This window comes from Capsella rubella, unplaced genomic scaffold, assembly GCF_000375325.1.
Source record: "Capsella rubella cultivar Monte Gargano unplaced genomic scaffold, Caprub1_0 scaffold_1, whole genome shotgun sequence".
Lineage (NCBI taxonomy): Eukaryota > Viridiplantae > Streptophyta > Magnoliopsida > Brassicales > Brassicaceae > Capsella > Capsella rubella.
The window spans coordinates 18,530,680-18,548,412 of record NW_006238923.1 but is presented as its reverse complement, the minus strand read 5'-3'; the positions used below and the strand labels follow the sequence as shown (position 1 = coordinate 18,548,412).

Here is a 17,733-nt window from a genome sequence, read left to right as displayed (position 1 = left end):
AACAAATAGTGTTCAGAAAATTTTTTAAATGAGAAAATCGAAATTAAGCAATTCATCTTATTTTGCTATGATTATACAAAATGTAAACAAACGAAGAAATGAGAGAACAAAGAAACAAAAAATGTAAATTATGAGAAGAGAAAATGAAAGATCCTTTAAACTTCTTGCAGCTTCTTTCTAAAGATATCTGATGATTTCAACTGAAAATTTCCCCTTCTTCGTTTCATTGATCTCTCCAATCTATGATTCACAAAAAAACACAATTATCACTAAAGATTGAAACTAATCACTAACTAAACTCTTTCCTTCCAATTTTTTTTACCTTGAGTCTCCCTTTTCCGCTTACGGAGACAATATCACCGGTCTTCACTATTGTTCCGTTCTTAGTTACTGTTGCCCAATTAACCCGAACGTCCTTATTACTGCAGCCGAAGAAGATTGCTCTTTAGCTAAATGAGTGCAATGAATGATCAGTTAGAAGAAGAAAAAGTTTTCTTTTTACCTAATCAGATCAACTAGCTTTGACCGCGAAATCTTGAAACCAGCACTAGCTACTGCATCAATTCTCAACGAGGCTTCCACGGTTTTAAAGGAATTAGTCCTAATCAATAAACAAAGCAATCAAGCCAATGCAAAAACCTTTTAAACGCAAAAAGAGTGTATTTTTCTAAGGGATTGGTGCTCAAACCTAGGAGGTTCATATTCAAGAGCAAGCAAAGGTATCTTCGTACAAGTTACACCAACATTTCCAACCTATTGAATAAATATTTATTTGTACATCATAGGGTCAGACTACTGCAAAGCAAGATTTAAGTTAATGGGTTGAACAAATTAGCGAGAAAAGTTTAAACCTTGTCGAGAGCAGAAACAACAAAGTCAACTAGTTCAGGAACTATCAGGACCTGAGCTCCCTTTTCTCCCTTCAGTATCATCAAAGTCATTTAGCTAAAGAAATATGTTAAAAGGAAAGATTTTGTAGTGGAGCTGACAAGTTTGTTTTGTAGAATCAGTCAGATGATAATACCTGAATTAAGATGTCCCCAAGTTTCTCCCTGGAAATTCCCGTGCCAAGAATCGCGCCAAGGAAGTCACCGTGAGAACAAGGTTGAAAATTGAAACCTCCTGTGATACTAGAAGTTGAAAAAACCCAACATGAACACACTCAGATTTAGACAAGAAGAAAACTCAAGAAGAGAACATTCAAGACTTGTACCTTAAAGCTGCAACTATATCTGGATCATTGATTAAGACATCAGGATGTCCAATCGAGATCCTACACCTTTCAGCCTAAGACAAAAGACGATTCTTCTCAGCTTAAGTTAACATGTTCAGAGAAAGCTTTACGCTCAAAGATGAAAACCGACCTCAGGGTAACCTCCTTGAGCAACTATCTTAACATCAGCAAATTTCCCCAATAGTGAAACTGATTCTTTAACAATAGGTGGTGTGAGAAAATCTGTGTGCAGAAGTTCTCTTCTTGAAGCTGCACGTCTCGCCTATAAACAATCCTATTGAGTAATGAGATTGAAGACCTCTCCTCAGAGAAACACAGAGAACTAAGGTAGAGAACAATGGATAATACCATTTCAAGAATTTGCTTAACTTCTTTAGCAACAGCTTGGTCTGCAACTCCTTTGAGGAGAAAATCTACATCTCCCTTTATTGCTTCTGCAACGTGACATCTTCTCAAAGCTGCAATTTTTTGGACATTTCATCAGAAAAAAAATAAAAACAAAACTTTAATTAAGTCTCATACAGTTAGTTCGATTGTAAGCATCACTCTCTAAGATTAAGAAAGTTCAACTAAGAGATAAGACAAGTTCATGCCCTAAACCTCTTAATCCCACAGAAAAGTTGTAAAATTTCAACAAAAAGAATCAAATGAAGGTGGTCTTCGTAAATTAAGTTCGATGGTGAATCCAAAATCATCACTAATTTCAGACAATCAGACAAACAAAACCAAGATAAGTAATGAGGATTGAAACCTGAGTGTCGGAGAGGCAACGAAGCGGGAATGGAGAGATTTGTTATTAGGTTTATGTGATTTGTGCGGAGATAAGAAGAAGCTGCCGCTGACCGGAAAGCTTGTCTCAAGATGATCCATGGAGGAGCCAAGCTGGTGACAGCCATAGCTGTTCTCGTCTCTGAAACCTTGGTTAAGGAGAAGCCTCTACGTCCGTTAGAAGGTTTGTTGTCGCCTAATACAACTCGAACACCACACTCTGGTGTAGAAGGTTTGCTCCAAGCAAAAAAGAGCAAAAAAGCAAAACCTTTGGGAACTTTGGTAACTTCTGTTGTGTATTACATGACTGAGTTATTTTAAAGAAATAATCGAATCAGATAAGGAATATAACAACAAAACTAATTCTTGTTTCTCAAGTTTTTCAAATCACATTTGAAGCCAAAGATACTTTGTAATAAAATGGTCAGTCCACAATTTGTTTATGTAAAAATAGTAAAAAATACATGAGGTCTCTCTTCCATGTACACACATTTGAATCTACTACACAAGACAAAGAGGATGCTTTTTGATTCCTACGACTCAACTAAGTAACTACGTTTGGAGTCATTTTCATGACATTTGCATCCATGGATAGATTTCCGAGGCCCCCAAGTTGTTCTGGTTAATCATCTTGACCTGATCCTTGTGCCAGAGCTTTTCCAGAGTAACTAGGTCATGATGTGTTCGACCGAATCAGCTTCCGGATATCAAACATATCTCACCATGGAGGTAAATGTCGCTACGACTCTGAGACACAGATGTTCAGTCTACTCCATCGACAGTGAGATTATTGCCAATGTCAAATGCTTCTAAACTAACTATTAACCTTGAACTGTTTTCTCATCACTCAACTCTCCAAAGGATAGACAAAACTCTTTTGATCTTGATTTTTTTCCTCTCATCCAACGTAATAGAAGACAACAAGGAGAGCAAGCGGGAGAGCAACTGTAGCGGAGGAAACAGTCCAAACCCATAACCTATAAGCTTTTCTACGCTTTATGATAGCTTTGAGGACAGCGTCATTTCCTTTTCCGTGATGTCTACACCTAAAACTTCTCTGTTTTGGAAACACTGATTTCCCATTTAATAGTTTCTCCTTTTCTGGTTCTAATGCCTTGGTGACTAACTTTGTACTTCTGTCTACACCCAAAGAAGAAGAATTAAACGCTGCCGCCTTCTTCTTCGCTCTCTTCTCAAGTTCCTTCAGTTTCTTTTCTGCTTCTTTTTTAACTCTTATGGCAGCTTTAGCAGCAGATTTTTCATGTAGCTTCCTCTTCCTTTCCATCGCTAGCCTAGCTTTCTCTGTCTGTTCTTCTCGTTTCTTCTCTTTCAAAGTTTCTTCATCAATCTCTTCTTCCTCCTTTCCAAGCTTCTCATATACTGGGATATCAAAATCCATACTATCTTCACTCTCCTCCTCAGTACTAAACCTCTTGTGTTCTATTGCCTTTTTCCCCACTGTTTCATTTCCACTCTCAAAATCTACATCGCCTTCCGGGTCTGTAATCTGCCCATTGTGCCTCAGCTTTCTCTCATCAAGTGAAGGCAAGATTCTTTTCTTATAATCTTCCCTAAAAGCCTTTTCATTGTTCCAACGAGACATAAATTTTTCAACCTATTGAAAAGACAAGACACAAAGAATATTAAGAAAAAATGCTCAAATCTCAGAGAGACACACAGACACACTCAATAGACTGATAAAACAAACCTCGGAATTAGTGAGCTCTTCAAGATCTCTAACATTTCCAGAAGCAGCCAATTCAATGGCTCTCTTCATCACAACACGACTCTGGAAAAAAGCAGCATTCTACAAGAACATAAAACACAATATAAATAAAAAGATCCTTAACATCCAATTGATACAGAAAGCAAAAGACTTGAACACAAGGAAGAGGCGGACAACGCACCCCCTTGTCGCGTTGTATCCTCAAGATCTTAATCCTTTCGACGGCTTTGTCTCTTTGATCAAGTACACTAGCCATTTGAATATCCAACAACTCAATTTCCATCTTAATCTCACTTAACCTTTCACTCAATCTGTAAATTTTCCCTGTAACCACTTCTTGATCCTTGTTTACTTGGTCCATCTCCAGAGCCGACTGATAATGAAATATGGCATTGTATCCATCAAGTGAAGAGATCAAAGTCTTCACTGAATCAACCAGAGACAATCTCTCAGCCTACATCATTAACACACTTTATCAAAAAAAACCTTTTTCAAAATGTATAACTCAATAAAATCAAAAAGACTTAAAAAGCAATGAATCTTTACCCTTTTGGATTTCAAGCTGTTAGCAATGTGAATCCGGTCAGTGTTACAATGATAAATCTCATTATCAGCTTCATCAATCTTAGTCTTGATCTCAGGGTCATCGTAAGCGAATTGCTTAACGAAGTAAAAACAGAAACGATTTTCTCCAGACCAGTCTTCCTCAAGTAAGCTATCACCTGAAAACACAGCTTCGTCGTCTTCGTCGGTGGTGGTCACCGTCGACGACTCATACTCGTTTAACTTCCCGATAACAATTCGACGCACATCGAAGCCGTCACACAGTAAAATCGGCGCACTCATTTTGGTCCTGCTCCACGAAATAACCAAAAAGATCAAACCTTTATACCAAAACTCAACAGATTACAAGAAAACACAGAATCACGGAAACACGAGATAGCTAAAGATCAAACCTTTACATCAAAACTCAACAGATTACAAGAAAACACAGAATCACGGAAACATTACCCGGAAAGAAACAACAAATGTTCAAACAGATTCTTCTGAGAATCTTCAGGGTTTTACCTGAAGAAAAGATCTAATTTTTAGCCGAAAAAAGAACATTTAAAAAAAAAAAACAGATCTTTCGGAAATCAAGAAAGAGTGTTGTTTGATCCCATAAAAGAAGAAACTGAGGAAGAAGATTCAAGATTTCTTGTCTTTTTTTTTGTTTTGCGTTCACATTTCAATTTTATGTTTCTTGTCTCTTCTTCAAATCCATATAATACGTTTTTTTTAGTTTCTTGCCACTGAAATTTATTATTATTACTCTTTGTTAGTTGTTTGGTCAGCTCAATAAGTCATGAAACATGAGAGCTTAGTACGTACTATCAACAGGTTGAACTGCTGATCTTCGGATGCACGAGAAGTTGAGTGACGTGAGTAGTGAGTTCGTTTCCGATTATTTAGCATTTCTTGTTATCATTGTAAGGCTATATATAGCCACTGTTTTTCATTGAATGAAGTATCTCTTTCAGCTATCAAAGTATTTTATACATTTGGTATCAGAGCCATAAGAGAACAAATTGGTGTGAGAGAGCGATCAAAACAAGAGAGAAGAAATGGCGAACCCAGATAAGTTTGTGCAACCGGCCATTCCAAGATTTGATGGTCACTATGATTTCTGGGCCATGACGATGGAGAACTTTCTAAGGAGTAGAGAGATGTGGAGCTTGGTGGACGAGGGGATTCCGACGATGGCGGTCGGGACGTCACCAGCAAGTGAAGCTCAGAGAAGAGCCGTGGAAGATGCAAAGCTCAAGGATCTGAAAGTCAAGAATTTTCTGTTTCAAGCCATTGACAGAGAGATTCTTGACACAATCCTTGATAAAGAAACTTCAAAAGCAATTTGGGAGTCAATGAAGAGGAAGTATCAAGGTTCAACAAAGGTGAAACGATCACAACTCCAGGCGTTGAGAAGAGAATTCGAGTTGCTCGTTATGAAAGAAGGTGAGAAGATTGACACTTTCTTGGGGAGAACCTTGTCTGTGGTGAACAAAATGAAGACGAATGGAGAACGTGTAGAGCAGAGCACAATTGTGAGCAAGGTACTCAAATCATTAACGCCGAAGTTCAACTATGTTGTGTGCTCAATTGAAGAATCAAATGATCTGAGTACTCTAAGTGTTGATGAACTACATGGAAGTTTAATGGTTCATGAGGGAAGAATGCAAGGTCCTCAGGAGGAGGAGCATGTCTTAAAGGTGTCTCAGGAGGAGCATTCCAGTCGAGGAAGAGGAAGAGGTGGCTTCCGAGGCGGTCGTGGCAGAGGTCGAGGTAGAGCTACGCCAAACAAGGCACTTGTTGAGTGCTTTAAGTGTCACAAACTAGGACACTTTCAATACGAGTGTCCTGATTGGGAGAAGAGAGCAAATTATGCTGAAATGGAGGAGGAAGATGAACTACTCTTGATGACTCACGTTGAACTCAACAAGATGAGTAAAAAAGATGTGTGGTTTCTCGACTCGGGGTGCAGCAATCACATGACAGGAGATAAGGAGTGGTTTTGTGACTTGGAAGGCGATTTCACAAGAACTGTGAAACTTGGTAATGATACTCGGATGTCGGTGGTCGCTAAAGGAAGCATAAGAGTGCAAGTTGGGAGCATCACTCAGGTTATCTCTGATGTTTACTATGTTCCAGAACTCAGAAATAATTTGTTTAGTGTGGGGCAATTACAAGAGAGAGGTCTCGCTATTTTAATTCAAGATGGAGCTTGTAAAGTGTTTCATCCGAGTAGGGGTGTGATTATGCAGACCAATATGAGTAGCAATCGAATGTTCTATGTGCTGGCATCTCCATCAACGAAGAGCTCAATGTGCCTAAAATCTGAGGAGGTAGTGGAGAAGGAAGTTCACAAGTGGCACTGTCGATTTGGGCACTTGAACTACGATGGATTACGACTGCTAGCACATAAGGAGATGGTCATTGGTTTGCCCTCTTTGAAGCCAACGAAGGAGATATGCACTACATGCCTAACTGGAAAGCAACACAGAGCATCAATGCCAAAGAAGAGTACATGGCGAGCATCGGTGCAACTTCAGCTTGTGCACTCTGACATTTGTGGTCCTATCACACCAGCTTCACACAGCGAAAAACGGTATATTCTAAGTTTTATCGATGATTTCTCAAGAAAAACTTGGATATACTTTTTACATGAGAAATCAGAGGCATTCATGGTGTTTAAGAACTTCAAAGCCAGTGTGGAGAAGGAGATAGGAGCTCCTATCAAATGTTTAAGAACAGATCGAGGCGGTGAATTCAATTCACTTGAGTTTGGAGAATTTTGCAAGCGTGAAGGGATCAATAGGCAGTTGACTGCAGCCTATACACCGCAACAAAATGGAGTAGCCGAGAGGAAAAATCGAACTATTATGAATGCGGTCCGTTCAATGCTAAGTGAGAAACAAGTCCCGAAGATGTTCTGGTCTGAAGCAGCGAAATGGAGTGTTCATGTTCAGAATCGAAGTCCAACGTCAGCTCTTGAAAACATGACGCCAGAGGAGGCATGGAGTGGTGTGAAACCAGTGGTTGAATATTTTCGAATATTTGGGTGTATGGCGCATGTTCACATCCCAGATCAGAAGAGAAGCAAGCTTGATGATAAAAGTAAGAAGTGTGTTCTTTTGGGTGTAAGCGATGAATCCAAAGCATGGAGATTATATGATCCAGTCACTAAGAAGGTTGTGGTTAGCAAAGACGTTGTATTCGAAGAAGATAAATGCTGGGATTGGGGAAGATCTGACGAAGAAATTAAAGGAGATATTCTAGATTGGGGAGAAGAGACCGAAAACGGCGACGGAGAAGAAAGAGCTGTCAATGTTAATCAACACGAAGAAAACGATGTTCCAAGCAGCTCCAACCCACCACAATCTCCGCTGCCGTGTAACACAAGTGTTGGTGCTGTGAGGACAGTCCAGATACGGAGCACTAGGGAGAAGAGAAAACCAGGATACTTGGCTGATTATGAAACTGGGGAGGATGCACTTGATGAGGAAGAAGAACAAAGTCTTAGTGCACTCATGATGATGATGGCTGCAGAGAGTGATCCTCTAACATTTGCAGAAGCAGCGAAGCATCAGATTTGGAGAGAGGCGATGGCAAGTGAGATTGAGTCAATTGAAAAAAATCTCACATGGGAGCTTACTATTCTTCCTAAAGGTGTTAAACCAATTGGAGTCAAATGGGTTTATAAAACCAAGCTCAATGAAGATGGAGAGGTGGAGAAATACAAAGCACGGCTAGTGGCCAAGGGTTATGCGCAGAGCTATGGTGTAGACTACACAGAAGTCTTCGCTCCGGTTGCAAGACTTGATACAATCCGCACAATTCTCGGCATAGCTGCACAATCCGGTTGGGAGGTATTTCAGCTTGATGTGAAAAGTGCCTTCTTACATGGAAAGCTTGAGGAGGATGTGTACGTCAAGCAGCCGGAGGGGTACATACATAAGGGAGAAGAGGACAAGGTTTACAAACTCAAAAAGGCGCTGTATGGACTTAAGCAAGCCCCGCGTGCTTGGTATAGCCGGATTGAAGCATATTTTATGAAGGAGAAATTTGAGAGATGTCCCAGTGAACATACGTTGTTCACAAAATCAAATGGAGGTAACCTTATCATTGTGAGTCTCTATGTTGATGATTTAATATTCACTGGGAATGATAGGGATATGTGTGATGAGTTTAAAAGTTCGATGATGCTTGAGTTTGAGATGTCGGACTTGGGAAAGATGAAACACTTTCTAGGTGTGGAGGTGAAACAGAGCCCAGAGGGAATTTTTATTTGTCAGAGAAGATATGCAAGGGAGGTGCTGGCACGATTTGGCATGGACGAGAGCAATTCTGTGAAGAATCCAATCGTGCCTGGAACGAAGTTACACAGGGATGAGAATGGAGCTAAAGTTGATGAAACTGTTTTTAAACAGATGGTGGGGAGTCTTATGTATCTCACGGTAACTCGACCAGACTTGATGTATGGTGTTTGTCTGATCAGCAGGTTTATGGCAAGCCCCCGTGAATCTCATTGGATTGCAGCAAAGCGAATTTTGAGGTATTTGAGAGGCACTACTGAATTGGGAGTGTTCTACAAAAGGGGTGAAACTGGGACGAAGCTTGTGGCTTATACCGACAGTGACTACGCTGGTGACTTGGATGATCGAAGAAGCACGTCTGGATATGTATTCATGATGGCTTCGGGAGCCATATCTTGGGCATCAAAGAAACAGTCAGTTGTGGCGTTATCGACTACCGAAGCAGAGTATATAGCTGCTGCTCTGTGTGCGTGTCAATGTGTGTGGCTAAGAAGAGTCTTGGAGCAGATTGGTTTGGAAGAGAAGATGGAGACAGTGATAATGTGTGACAACAGCTCAGCCATACAATTGTCAAAAAATCCAGTTTTCCACGGCAAGAGTAAACACATTGAAGTGAGGTTTCATTATCTCAGGGACTTGGTGAATGAAGGAGTTGTGAGATTGGATCATTGTTCAACAGCAGTTCAAATTGCAGACATATTTACAAAGCCATTGAAGTTGGAGCAGTTTGAGAAGCTTCGAAGGATGCTTGGAGTGATGGACGTTTCTGAAGTAAGCAAAGCTGAGATGGCTTAGCTTAAGGGAAGGATTGTTAGTTGTTTGGTCAGCTGAATAAGTCATATGCTTTGAATTAGTCTTTAGTTTATCTTGTTGCAGAGTCAAATAAGTCCACGTCTTTAGGAGAAGTTGAGTGACGTGAGTAGTGAGTTCGTTTCCGCTTATTTAGCATTTCTTGTTATCATTGTAAGGCTATATATAGCCACTGTTTTTCATTGAATGAAGTATCTCTTTCAGCTATCAAAGTATTTTATACACTCTTATGGACGACCTAGTCTTTGTTCTGGTAAAGGAGTCAACAGTCAATACTAAATCTCATCTGAAATTAATCAAAAACTAATTGCCATTGGCCCATTGTTATATATATATTTGGAAATTTTTCTTGTTCTTGGAAGAATTTTTTTCTTTTATAACAAAGTTCAATTTCAGGTATAATATGTCCATAAAACAATTAAAAAAATAGCCCATACGGACCTTACCAAATGAGTGTATGCAATTTTGGTTTTATGAACAAGTCATATGACTTGTTCTTCTTATATAATTATTGCAATTCAACTAACACTGTTTTTAATGATCACATGTATAGTTAACAATCCTATTCGATCGGTTACTAAAACATTGAATGAATAATTAATATTATTACTCGAATACATACATGCTAAGAAAACAGAGTCATAGAGAAGAAACAGAGAAATTTTATTAAAGATTGGCAAAGTATATAAGTATAAAGAAAGAGAAATGGTAGAGTACTATATATGGTATTGGTTGAAGTGTTATTATCACAGTTTCCTAATCCGTATGTTACAATTGCATAACCCTATGGCTACGGAACATGTAACATAAATTATACATTTCCTTTTTATGAAAAAATTGCCAACATTTTTTTCGAAAAAGATGTAATCTGCTACGCTCACATCTACGAACAAACTCTATATCATCCATTCGATAAAACCTATGTAAATTAATAATATTAGGACCATGAAAATTTATTAATTTATAGAGAGATTTTCCTAATTTGGAAAGTCTTTTTAAAAAAATATTTTAAAATAAGATTTTAGCATGATAATTAGTATCTTATATAATCAGTTACAAAGAATATAATAATTATTATGTCTTGAAAGAGAATGCTAACAATTTTTGATATAGTAAAATATGTGAAATAAACTCTAACAAAAATGAATGTGTCTATATATACATATATTTTGAAAATTTTATCTAATTATTAATTTATAATATTGATGAGACCATATATTTACAAAAGATTTTCAAAAATAATATTATTTTATTATTTTATCGAAATGTGTCTAAAATTACACCGGTCCCAACTCGGGACTGGAAAAATTTATTAATTTATAGAGATTATTAATTTATCGAGTATTAATTTATAGAGGTTTTACTGTATATTATAAAGAAATATATATTTTCTACAAAATTGTTTTATTTCTTGAAGAGTTTCACAAACTATTATTCTCTCTGCATCATCTCTATATAATAATGGATTTAGTCCACACAAGAGTATTTTAACTGTCTTATGTTTTCTTCACCAAACGTATCAAACACCAAAGCAAAAGTCTCTGTTCTTCTTCTTCTTCTTCTTCCTCCTCTCTTGCACCAATACGTAGGAGGAACTCAGGTTCCAATCTCTATTCTAAGATTTGATTTTAGTAATTCTTTTGTAACTTTTTTTTTTGTTTTGTTTCTTATGAACCACGTGTGATCATATATTTTGTTTTTTGTATGTGTGGTTTTGGTGAAGAGTTGCTTGATTTGAGATTAAACTAGCTTATTTAGTCGTCTGGTTTATTAATCAACTCAGAAATTGTGATCAGAGATGTTTTAGAGGACAGGAACATTCTCTGTTTCTGAAACTAGATGCACTTGAAAAGTTATCTGAAATCTTTATTGTGTTTGAAAGGATAACTAATGTGAGTTTGAGCTGAGGATTTATAATCAGCTAAAGTTTATGTCTTTGCAGAAGAAGATTGCTAAAGAGGTTTTGATTCAGGCAAAAGTCAAGAGTTGTTCTTTTTCTTGGTGTCATCATGCTTTTGTCTCATGATCACAAATGGTATGTAATCATGGAGAAGAAATGTGTTTTCTCGTTTGTGATCACATCTCTTGTCTGCGTTGTTCTCTTTGCAACTTCCTGCAACATTGGTTTAATGTCTTCGCTTCGACCACCAACCAACGGAACTTTATCCCCTTCGGCCAAAAATGATCTGGAAGCCAACGACCAGCTCCCACGTTTTGCTTACCTTGTCTCGGGATCCAAAGGAGACCTTGAAAGCCTTTGGAGAACTCTTAGAGCATTGTACCATCCAAGAAACCAATACATTGTTCACTTGGATCTTGAATCACCCGTTGATGAGAGATCAGAGTTGGCTTCTCGCATTAAAAACGATCCTATGTATTCAAAAATAGGGAATGTGTATATGATAGCCAAAGCTAATCTTGTGACTTATACCGGACCAACAATGGTGGCGAATACCCTTCACGCTTGCGCGATTCTTCTTAAAAGAAACCCGGATTGGGACTGGTTTATCAATCTTAGTGCTTCGGATTATCCCCTCGTGACTCAAGATGGTAAAATCTTTTATCTTTTTTCTTATGTTCTTGATCTTCTTCTTGTTGGGACTGACAAACAATATTCTATGTTTGAAGATCTGCTTTATACGTTTTCAACTTTGGACCGGAACCTCAACTTTATCGAGCACACAAGTAACTTAGGCTGGAAGGAGTGAGATTTCTTCTCTCACTTCTCTGAATTCTTTTTAGGTTTTCATTAGTTGAATCTAAACTTCATTGGTGTCTCATGGTGAAGCAAGAAGCGGGCTATGCCATTAATGATTGATCCTGGACTCTATATGTTGAACAAATCAGACGTTCTTTGGGTCTCTACTAAGCGAAGTTTACCAGCTGCTTTCAAGTTATTTACTGGTCAGTACTCTTCTTCTAAACCTGAAGTTAAAAACAGATCACTCAGTTCTCTTGTTAGCAATACAGTTTGTGAAACTTGTATGTCTGTTCTTCTCCGCAGGATCAGCTTGGATGGTTCTATCGCACTCATTTGTGGAGTATATCATATGGGGCTGGGACAATCTACCAAGAACTTTACTCATGTATTACACCAATTTCGTTTCTTCTCCTGAAGGTTACTTCCATACAGCCATATGTAACGCCCCCGAATTTTCCAAAACCGTGGTGAACCATGATCTTCACTACATCTCATGGGACATGCCGCCGAAGCAGCATCCTCGCGTATTGTCCATAAGAGACATGGGAAAGATGGTTGCGAGCGGATCTGCATTTGGTAGGAAATTCAGAAGAAATGACTCAGTTTTGGATACAATCGATAAGGAACTCCTTAGGCGGATGAACGAAGACGGTTTCACTCCCGGCGGTTGGTGTGGTGGGAAACCAGAGTGCTCTGTTGTCGAAGACTTGGCTAGGATCAGACCTAGCGCAGGGGCTGAGAGGCTCAAGGGTACTGTGGATAAGTTAGTTACAGAGGCTAAATCAGGAAAGAACCAGTGTGTATAGAGAAAATCAATTCCTTGTAACTGGAGAAATGAAGCTTGGAGGAGAATATTGCAGTTCCAGTTTATATTTATACACATCACAGATTGATTGTATAATTCTTTTGAAGTGATTAACTATTACTTGTATGTTAAGTTACCCACTGGTCTCATTAGGTTTTACAATAAGTACTATACAAATACAAAGATCATATATTTTTCTATACACAAATCTTTAGTAGCAACAATGTTTTCACTTTTCCTACTATCTCCCAAAAAATTGTTTCCTATACCAATCAAACTCTGGAAAAATTACCATTATGCTCCTGAGCCACATTGGTTCAGACCATCTCCAGAATCTTGATGTTGCCGGTGGAGTTTGCAGCGACTAAGGTCGAGGACTGTGCCCGCCAGCAGACTGAGGATATGAACTGTGAGGCATCGTCTACTTCGAGATCTGACACAGGGTCTATAGTTTTGAACTTGTACGACAAAACAGGCATTGGAAATGCCTTGTGGTACACAAAAACCTGTCAAGTGAAGCACAAGAAAGTCACGCTTCTATTTTGACAACTGAGATCAAAACTTTTTTCCTTTGGCTACAAATAAGACCAAAGGTTCTTCCTTTTGCAGATTGCAATAAATTGGATCAAGATTTCTTCCTTTTTTGTATATTTTTGAAGTGAGAGTACACATACCTCATTAGTCTCCGAGCCTGTTGCTATATACCCGTCAGAGACCGATAATCCAACAAAGTTCTACACACATTGCAAGAACAGAAATGTATTTAATCTCAGAATGCAGTCTTGAAATGAAGCAAAAGACACCAAGTTCGAATAAAAAGGTACCTTTACATTAGTGTGTCCCATGAATGAGTGAAGAGGCGTTTCATTAACACCAGAAATTGACATTGACAAGTCCCATAGTTTCAGCGTATTATCCGTCGAAGAAGACACGAGTGTTGATGAATCTAAAAATCTCACATAACTCACGGTCTTGTTGTGACCAACCATTGTGCAAAGAGGAAGCTTGGGGTTCCTTAGATCATAGTAGTAAACTTTGTGATCTGCTGAACCAAATGCTAAAGACCGGCCCGAGTCTGACGGAAACTGGACACAACAGATGTTTGCCTTTGTCTTGATCGTTCCAATACTAACTCCCTGAAACAGAGGAAAATGAACTCAAACGTTAAAATACACCTCTCAAGGAACTAAATTCTTGCATTTTCAAGAAAAAGTCTTTAAATAATACGTTTTGGTTTAGTTTAGAATTTTTGCCTGATTGATACTCCAGAGCTTAACCGAACCATCATCACTACCGCTGGCTAACAATGTTGGATCTGCTGATGAAATGTCGATGGACCATACACGCTTCTCATGCTCCTTCATCTCTGTAACCAACTGGCTTCTTGCAACATCCCAAACCTATGAAATTAATCATCTTTGTTAAAAAACTTGTTTCGTATTTTTCATTGAGTAATAAGGTTGAGAGTGTTCTTCTTCTATTTCTTATTTTTAATTGCAAACTTACCTGAACCACGCCTTCAAAGTTACTTGATGCGATTTGGCTCTTAATGTAACTGTTCCAACATATACCACTGAGCTTAGACCGGCTAGCAAGTTCCACAACCGGGTAATGAATGTCCCGGCCATCTTTAATTATCGACTCACATTCAAATATCTTAATTTTCTTGTTGACACCAGCCGTGGCAAAAAACTCTCCATCACGGTCAAACCCAATTGCGCAAACAAGGTTAGACGAGTTCAACAAATCTCCTTGCTTCAAATCCGCTTTCACTTGTAGCTTAGTAAAAGATAAATACTTGCACAAACCCTCGAGGAATGGATCAATCCACCCGCCCTGTCTAGAATCGTTGATAGGATCTTTTGGTGGTTGTGCCGGGCTGCTCACTGAACTTTTTTCTGAACTCCTACCATTACTACTCAAAGCCGAATAATATCTAGCCAATGGTTTTTCAGCAGCAGCAGCAGCCTTGATTTGTCTGTATCGCATTGCAAAGTAAACTGATTCCAGTTTCTTTAAATTCTTCATTAACCGAGAGCTTTCAAGAAGTGTGCTTTCTAGAGTATCAGATTCTTCATCAATGGAATTATCATCATTTTCTTCCTCTGCTGCAGCAGTCTCAACTCCTTTTCTAATCCGTTTTCTTGAGGCTAAGAATGAACGAATATCACTCCCTTTTTGCTGTAAAACCAACTGTCGCTTTACGACTTGATCAATATCAGAAGAAAGAAGCGATATCGTATCCCGCAATTTGTCTGCAGCATCTTGTTTTCTCTGTTGAATCAGCAACAAGAACTCGAGCAGTAACTCCTGTTCCTCTATTCCATCCCGTAGTTCCATGGCAGCTTCACGTTCTTCCAAATTCTCTCTAGGTTCGTTGATAAACTCACTTTGTAGCAACTCACTGCACCAGGAAAGACAAAGAAGCAAATACTTTTTAAGGACAAAACTTTTCCCTGTGAAACTAAAACATCAGAGAGAGAATCAATCACCTCATCGATGGTCTATAGCTAGGCTCAGGGTGCAGTAACCACAAGCAAAAGGAAGCTTCTTTTGGCCACTTGAGCAATATCTGAGGTGGAAGAACACGATGCCTTAAACTAGACATAGTTCTTGACTTATCTTCTCTTGAGGAGACAGGGCAAAATAGCTGCAGAACAACTAAGATTTATCAAGAAATCAAAGCAGCTAAGAACATAAATCAATCTTCTTACGCACAAACCTCAAAGAGAAGAACACCAAGACGGTAAACATCAGAAGCACAGTTACTCGGTGAACCATTATCTTCTTCAGGACTTGTATACCAACTCATCTCCATAGCTAATATCTGTTTCATAGGGAAAGGTTGCTTCTCTGATCCCTTGCTTCGTCTCTCTGACAGAACATCTTCTTTCCTCGAGCTACCAATGTCTCGAGACTTTGTTGTTATTTCCTCATCAGACCCGGAATCCGAACAAGAAGCGGATTCAATAAAGGAAACATGGTTAAAGGAAGACATAACGAAACAAGAAGGCCTAACATTATGAACAACAAAGCCTTGAGAGTGAGCTGCATTCACAATCTCAACGATTTGTCTGAAAACGTGAAAACACTCAAACGCATCAACGGATCGGTCAGGATTGTCTAACCACTGACGCAAGCTAACATCTTCACATTCCAAAGCTCTCACAATAGAGCCATCATCAAGTCCCAAGTTATCGTCTTTATGTGAACCAAGTAAGCTTCTGACATAATCAATGTGAGACAAAGACTTAGAACCATCCGTAAAAAACTCTGAAACCCCAGAGGTATTGTTTAATCCTCTGGAATTAGATTCTGAAGAACCCTTCATTTGATTTTTTTTTGATTAAATCATCCACCAAAAAGCTAACCAGAATTTACCAAAGTATCAGATAACTCCACTGGATTCTTCATAACTCTCATCCATTCATGATCCCATCCCAAAAACCCTAAGTGAGAATCGAAAAAGAAAAAAGCAAAGAAATTTAGAACGAAAGTTAAGATTTTTAAAAGACCCTTTGACAGAAAACACCAAAATCAGATATAAAAATGCAACCTTTGATTAGATAAAAAGACAAACACGAGTAAGCTTCTTGACCACTAGACGCTACATAGAAGCAATAAAAGAAAAGCAAAAGAAGAAGATAAGAAGAAGTAAGTACTTGAGAGACTAAGAGGCACCGAAGAAAATGATCTTTTTTGAGAACCACACATCGCAAAACACACACAAACACAGTTCGTAGAAAAAAGCAATAACCAAAGATTCACAAAATTAAATTCTCAGCAAAAAAGCAAAATCTAATTTTTGGGCCTACGATTTTAACTTCACAGTGAGGGTTTTATTGGTTTTTATCTTTTTTTAGCTTTTTCTTAGCTAATCTTCTTCACTTCTCTTTCCACGCAAGCAACGTGGTGAAACGACGACCTAGGAATCGCAAAGAACGTAAAAGCTTAAACCTTTGTTTCGTATCTTTGGTTTTGGGACAAATATGTAAATATATTGAAACAATAGGGTCAAAGTGAAAATTATGGGTGTGGTCCAAATCATATTATATACGTTTTTGTAAGGCTATATTAGGAATTAAAAGTAAAATGAAAATGGCATTGAAGAAGCCTTACAAATGTGTACCTAGAAGAAGAAGAAGAAAAAATGATTGTGTACTTGGAAAAAACAAAATGGTTTGTAATTGTAATATTATTGGTTTTGGTGAAGGGAAGAGAATGTATTGGTGGGAGCATTTAGTGACCAGAGGGGAGTTTCTATTTCCATGGAAATGGACTGAGACAAGTCGACAGCTCTAAGATGGTAAACAACAAAATCACATGCGTCCGAACACGCCACGTGTTTTATCTATTTCTATGATTCAGATAACGTAGCTCCACATATTCAAAATATTAAAGAATTAGTATATGCAAATGTATTAGAGACTTTACAAAGATTTATATTTTCGAATCATTCCGACATATCATTAGAAAAATTTGGTCATTGCGGCGTTAGTCTAAGGTTGAGCTTTTGGTTATGTTTGGATTCTGGAATATCTCAGAAAAAACATTATTGGAGGTATCTTACGGAGTTAAGATACTCATGTTCTTGTAAAAGAAGTATCTTATCTTATATACAAAACATTATGCTAAAATATCCCTTTTTAATTATAAAAGACTACCAATAAAAATATTTTTAGCCCCCTAAAATATCCTAATAATGTTGCCTTCGTCTAATGTATATATAGTGCATGAGTTGCGAAAGACTTCGACAGCCTCAAAATGAAATATATTTGGGTTTAAGCAATATATTTTTGACCTCAACAAGTTTCATGTAGTCGAAATTCACAAGTTTGA

At 38.2% G+C, this 17,733-nt stretch overlaps 4 protein-coding genes across 8 annotated transcripts; 1 reads left to right on the top strand and 3 right to left on the bottom strand.

Annotated features, from left to right (window-relative positions):
* Positions 1-29: 29 nt before the first annotated feature.
* Positions 30-2,243, bottom strand: LOC17900314 (putative RNA-binding protein YlmH). Its single transcript, XM_006305133.2, has 10 exons — positions 1,986-2,243; positions 1,583-1,692; positions 1,365-1,496; positions 1,214-1,287; positions 1,025-1,130; positions 852-920; positions 689-753; positions 503-601; positions 323-422; positions 30-240 (listed from the first exon to the last, which is right to left on the bottom strand). Exons 1-10 carry the CDS (start codon positions 2,128-2,130, stop codon positions 178-180), a joined length of 963 nt encoding a protein of 320 aa, XP_006305195.2. The 5' UTR covers positions 2,131-2,243; the 3' UTR covers positions 30-177.
* Positions 2,244-2,362: 119 nt separating this feature from the next.
* Positions 2,363-4,949, bottom strand: LOC17898000 (proton pump-interactor 4). Of its 3 annotated transcripts, none has more exons than XM_006307389.2 (5): positions 4,685-4,949; positions 4,275-4,581; positions 3,910-4,182; positions 3,711-3,809; positions 2,363-3,617 (listed from the first exon to the last, which is right to left on the bottom strand). In XM_006307389.2, exons 2-5 carry the CDS (start codon positions 4,572-4,574, stop codon positions 2,901-2,903), a joined length of 1,389 nt encoding a protein of 462 aa, XP_006307451.1. In that variant the 5' UTR covers positions 4,575-4,581; positions 4,685-4,949; the 3' UTR covers positions 2,363-2,900. The 3 variants fall into 3 exon arrangements, with proteins under 3 accessions (XP_006307451.1, XP_006307450.1, XP_023646014.1); XM_006307388.2 differs by having other exon boundaries at positions 4,740-4,949; XM_023790246.1 differs by having other exon boundaries at positions 4,797-4,949.
* Positions 4,950-10,875: 5,926 nt separating this feature from the next.
* Positions 10,876-13,030, top strand: LOC17899427 (beta-glucuronosyltransferase GlcAT14A). The gene is made up of 5 exons (XM_006304516.2): positions 10,876-10,988; positions 11,331-11,938; positions 12,017-12,092; positions 12,177-12,292; positions 12,393-13,030. The coding sequence occupies exons 2-5, from the start codon at positions 11,398-11,400 to the stop codon at positions 12,893-12,895; spliced, it is 1,236 nt and encodes a 411-aa protein (XP_006304578.1). The 5' UTR covers positions 10,876-10,988; positions 11,331-11,397; the 3' UTR covers positions 12,896-13,030.
* On the bottom strand, positions 12,979-16,687 carry LOC17898204 (protein SPA1-RELATED 4). 3 transcript variants are annotated; one of them, XM_023789077.1, is made up of 8 exons: positions 16,557-16,687; positions 15,617-16,343; positions 15,387-15,544; positions 14,401-15,298; positions 14,148-14,294; positions 13,719-14,030; positions 13,569-13,628; positions 12,979-13,400 (listed from the first exon to the last, which is right to left on the bottom strand). In XM_023789077.1, exons 2-8 carry the CDS (start codon positions 16,223-16,225, stop codon positions 13,212-13,214), a joined length of 2,373 nt encoding a protein of 790 aa, XP_023644845.1. In that variant the 5' UTR covers positions 16,226-16,343; positions 16,557-16,687; the 3' UTR covers positions 12,979-13,211. The 3 variants fall into 3 exon arrangements, with proteins under 3 accessions (XP_023644845.1, XP_023644846.1, XP_023644847.1); XM_023789078.1 differs by lacking the exon at positions 16,557-16,687 and adding an exon at positions 16,451-16,549; XM_023789079.1 differs by lacking the exons at positions 12,979-13,400; positions 13,569-13,628; positions 16,557-16,687 and having other exon boundaries at positions 13,936-14,030; positions 14,122-14,294; positions 15,617-16,540.
* Positions 16,688-17,733: the final 1,046 nt, after the last annotated feature.

What these genes read in the sequence shown, in the direction of transcription:
- LOC17900314 (XM_006305133.2), bottom strand. Translation starts at nt 2,130, where the DNA reads ATGGCTGTCACCAGCTTGGCTCCTCCATGGATCATCTTGAGACAAGCT. An exon ending in TTGGGGACATCTTAATTCAG is followed by an intron (nt 921 to 1,024) that starts GTATTATCATCT and finishes ATGATACTGAAG; the next exon opens with GGAGAAAAGGGAGCTCAGGT. An exon ending in AAGCTAGTTGATCTGATTAG is followed by an intron (nt 423 to 502) that starts GTAAAAAGAAAA and finishes CTTCGGCTGCAG; the next exon opens with TAATAAGGACGTTCGGGTTA.
- LOC17898000 (XM_006307389.2), bottom strand. Translation starts at nt 4,574, where the DNA reads ATGAGTGCGCCGATTTTACTGTGTGACGGCTTCGATGTGCGTCGAATT. An exon ending in GGATACAACGCGACAAGGGG is followed by an intron (nt 3,810 to 3,909) that starts GTGCGTTGTCCG and finishes ATGTTCTTGTAG; the next exon opens with AATGCTGCTTTTTTCCAGAG. An exon ending in AAGAGCTCACTAATTCCGAG is followed by an intron (nt 3,618 to 3,710) that starts GTTTGTTTTATC and finishes TCTTTTCAATAG; the next exon opens with GTTGAAAAATTTATGTCTCG.
- LOC17899427 (XM_006304516.2), top strand. Translation starts at nt 11,398, where the DNA reads ATGCTTTTGTCTCATGATCACAAATGGTATGTAATCATGGAGAAGAAA. An exon ending in TCCCCTCGTGACTCAAGATG is followed by an intron (nt 11,939 to 12,016) that starts GTAAAATCTTTT and finishes CTATGTTTGAAG; the next exon opens with ATCTGCTTTATACGTTTTCA. An exon ending in TGCTTTCAAGTTATTTACTG is followed by an intron (nt 12,293 to 12,392) that starts GTCAGTACTCTT and finishes TCTTCTCCGCAG; the next exon opens with GATCAGCTTGGATGGTTCTA.
- LOC17898204 (XM_023789077.1), bottom strand. Translation starts at nt 16,225, where the DNA reads ATGAAGGGTTCTTCAGAATCTAATTCCAGAGGATTAAACAATACCTCT. An exon ending in ACTTTGAAGGCGTGGTTCAG is followed by an intron (nt 14,295 to 14,400) that starts GTAAGTTTGCAA and finishes TTAATTTCATAG; the next exon opens with GTTTGGGATGTTGCAAGAAG. An exon ending in CAGGCTCGGAGACTAATGAG is followed by an intron (nt 13,401 to 13,568) that starts GTATGTGTACTC and finishes TTCACTTGACAG; the next exon opens with GTTTTTGTGTACCACAAGGC.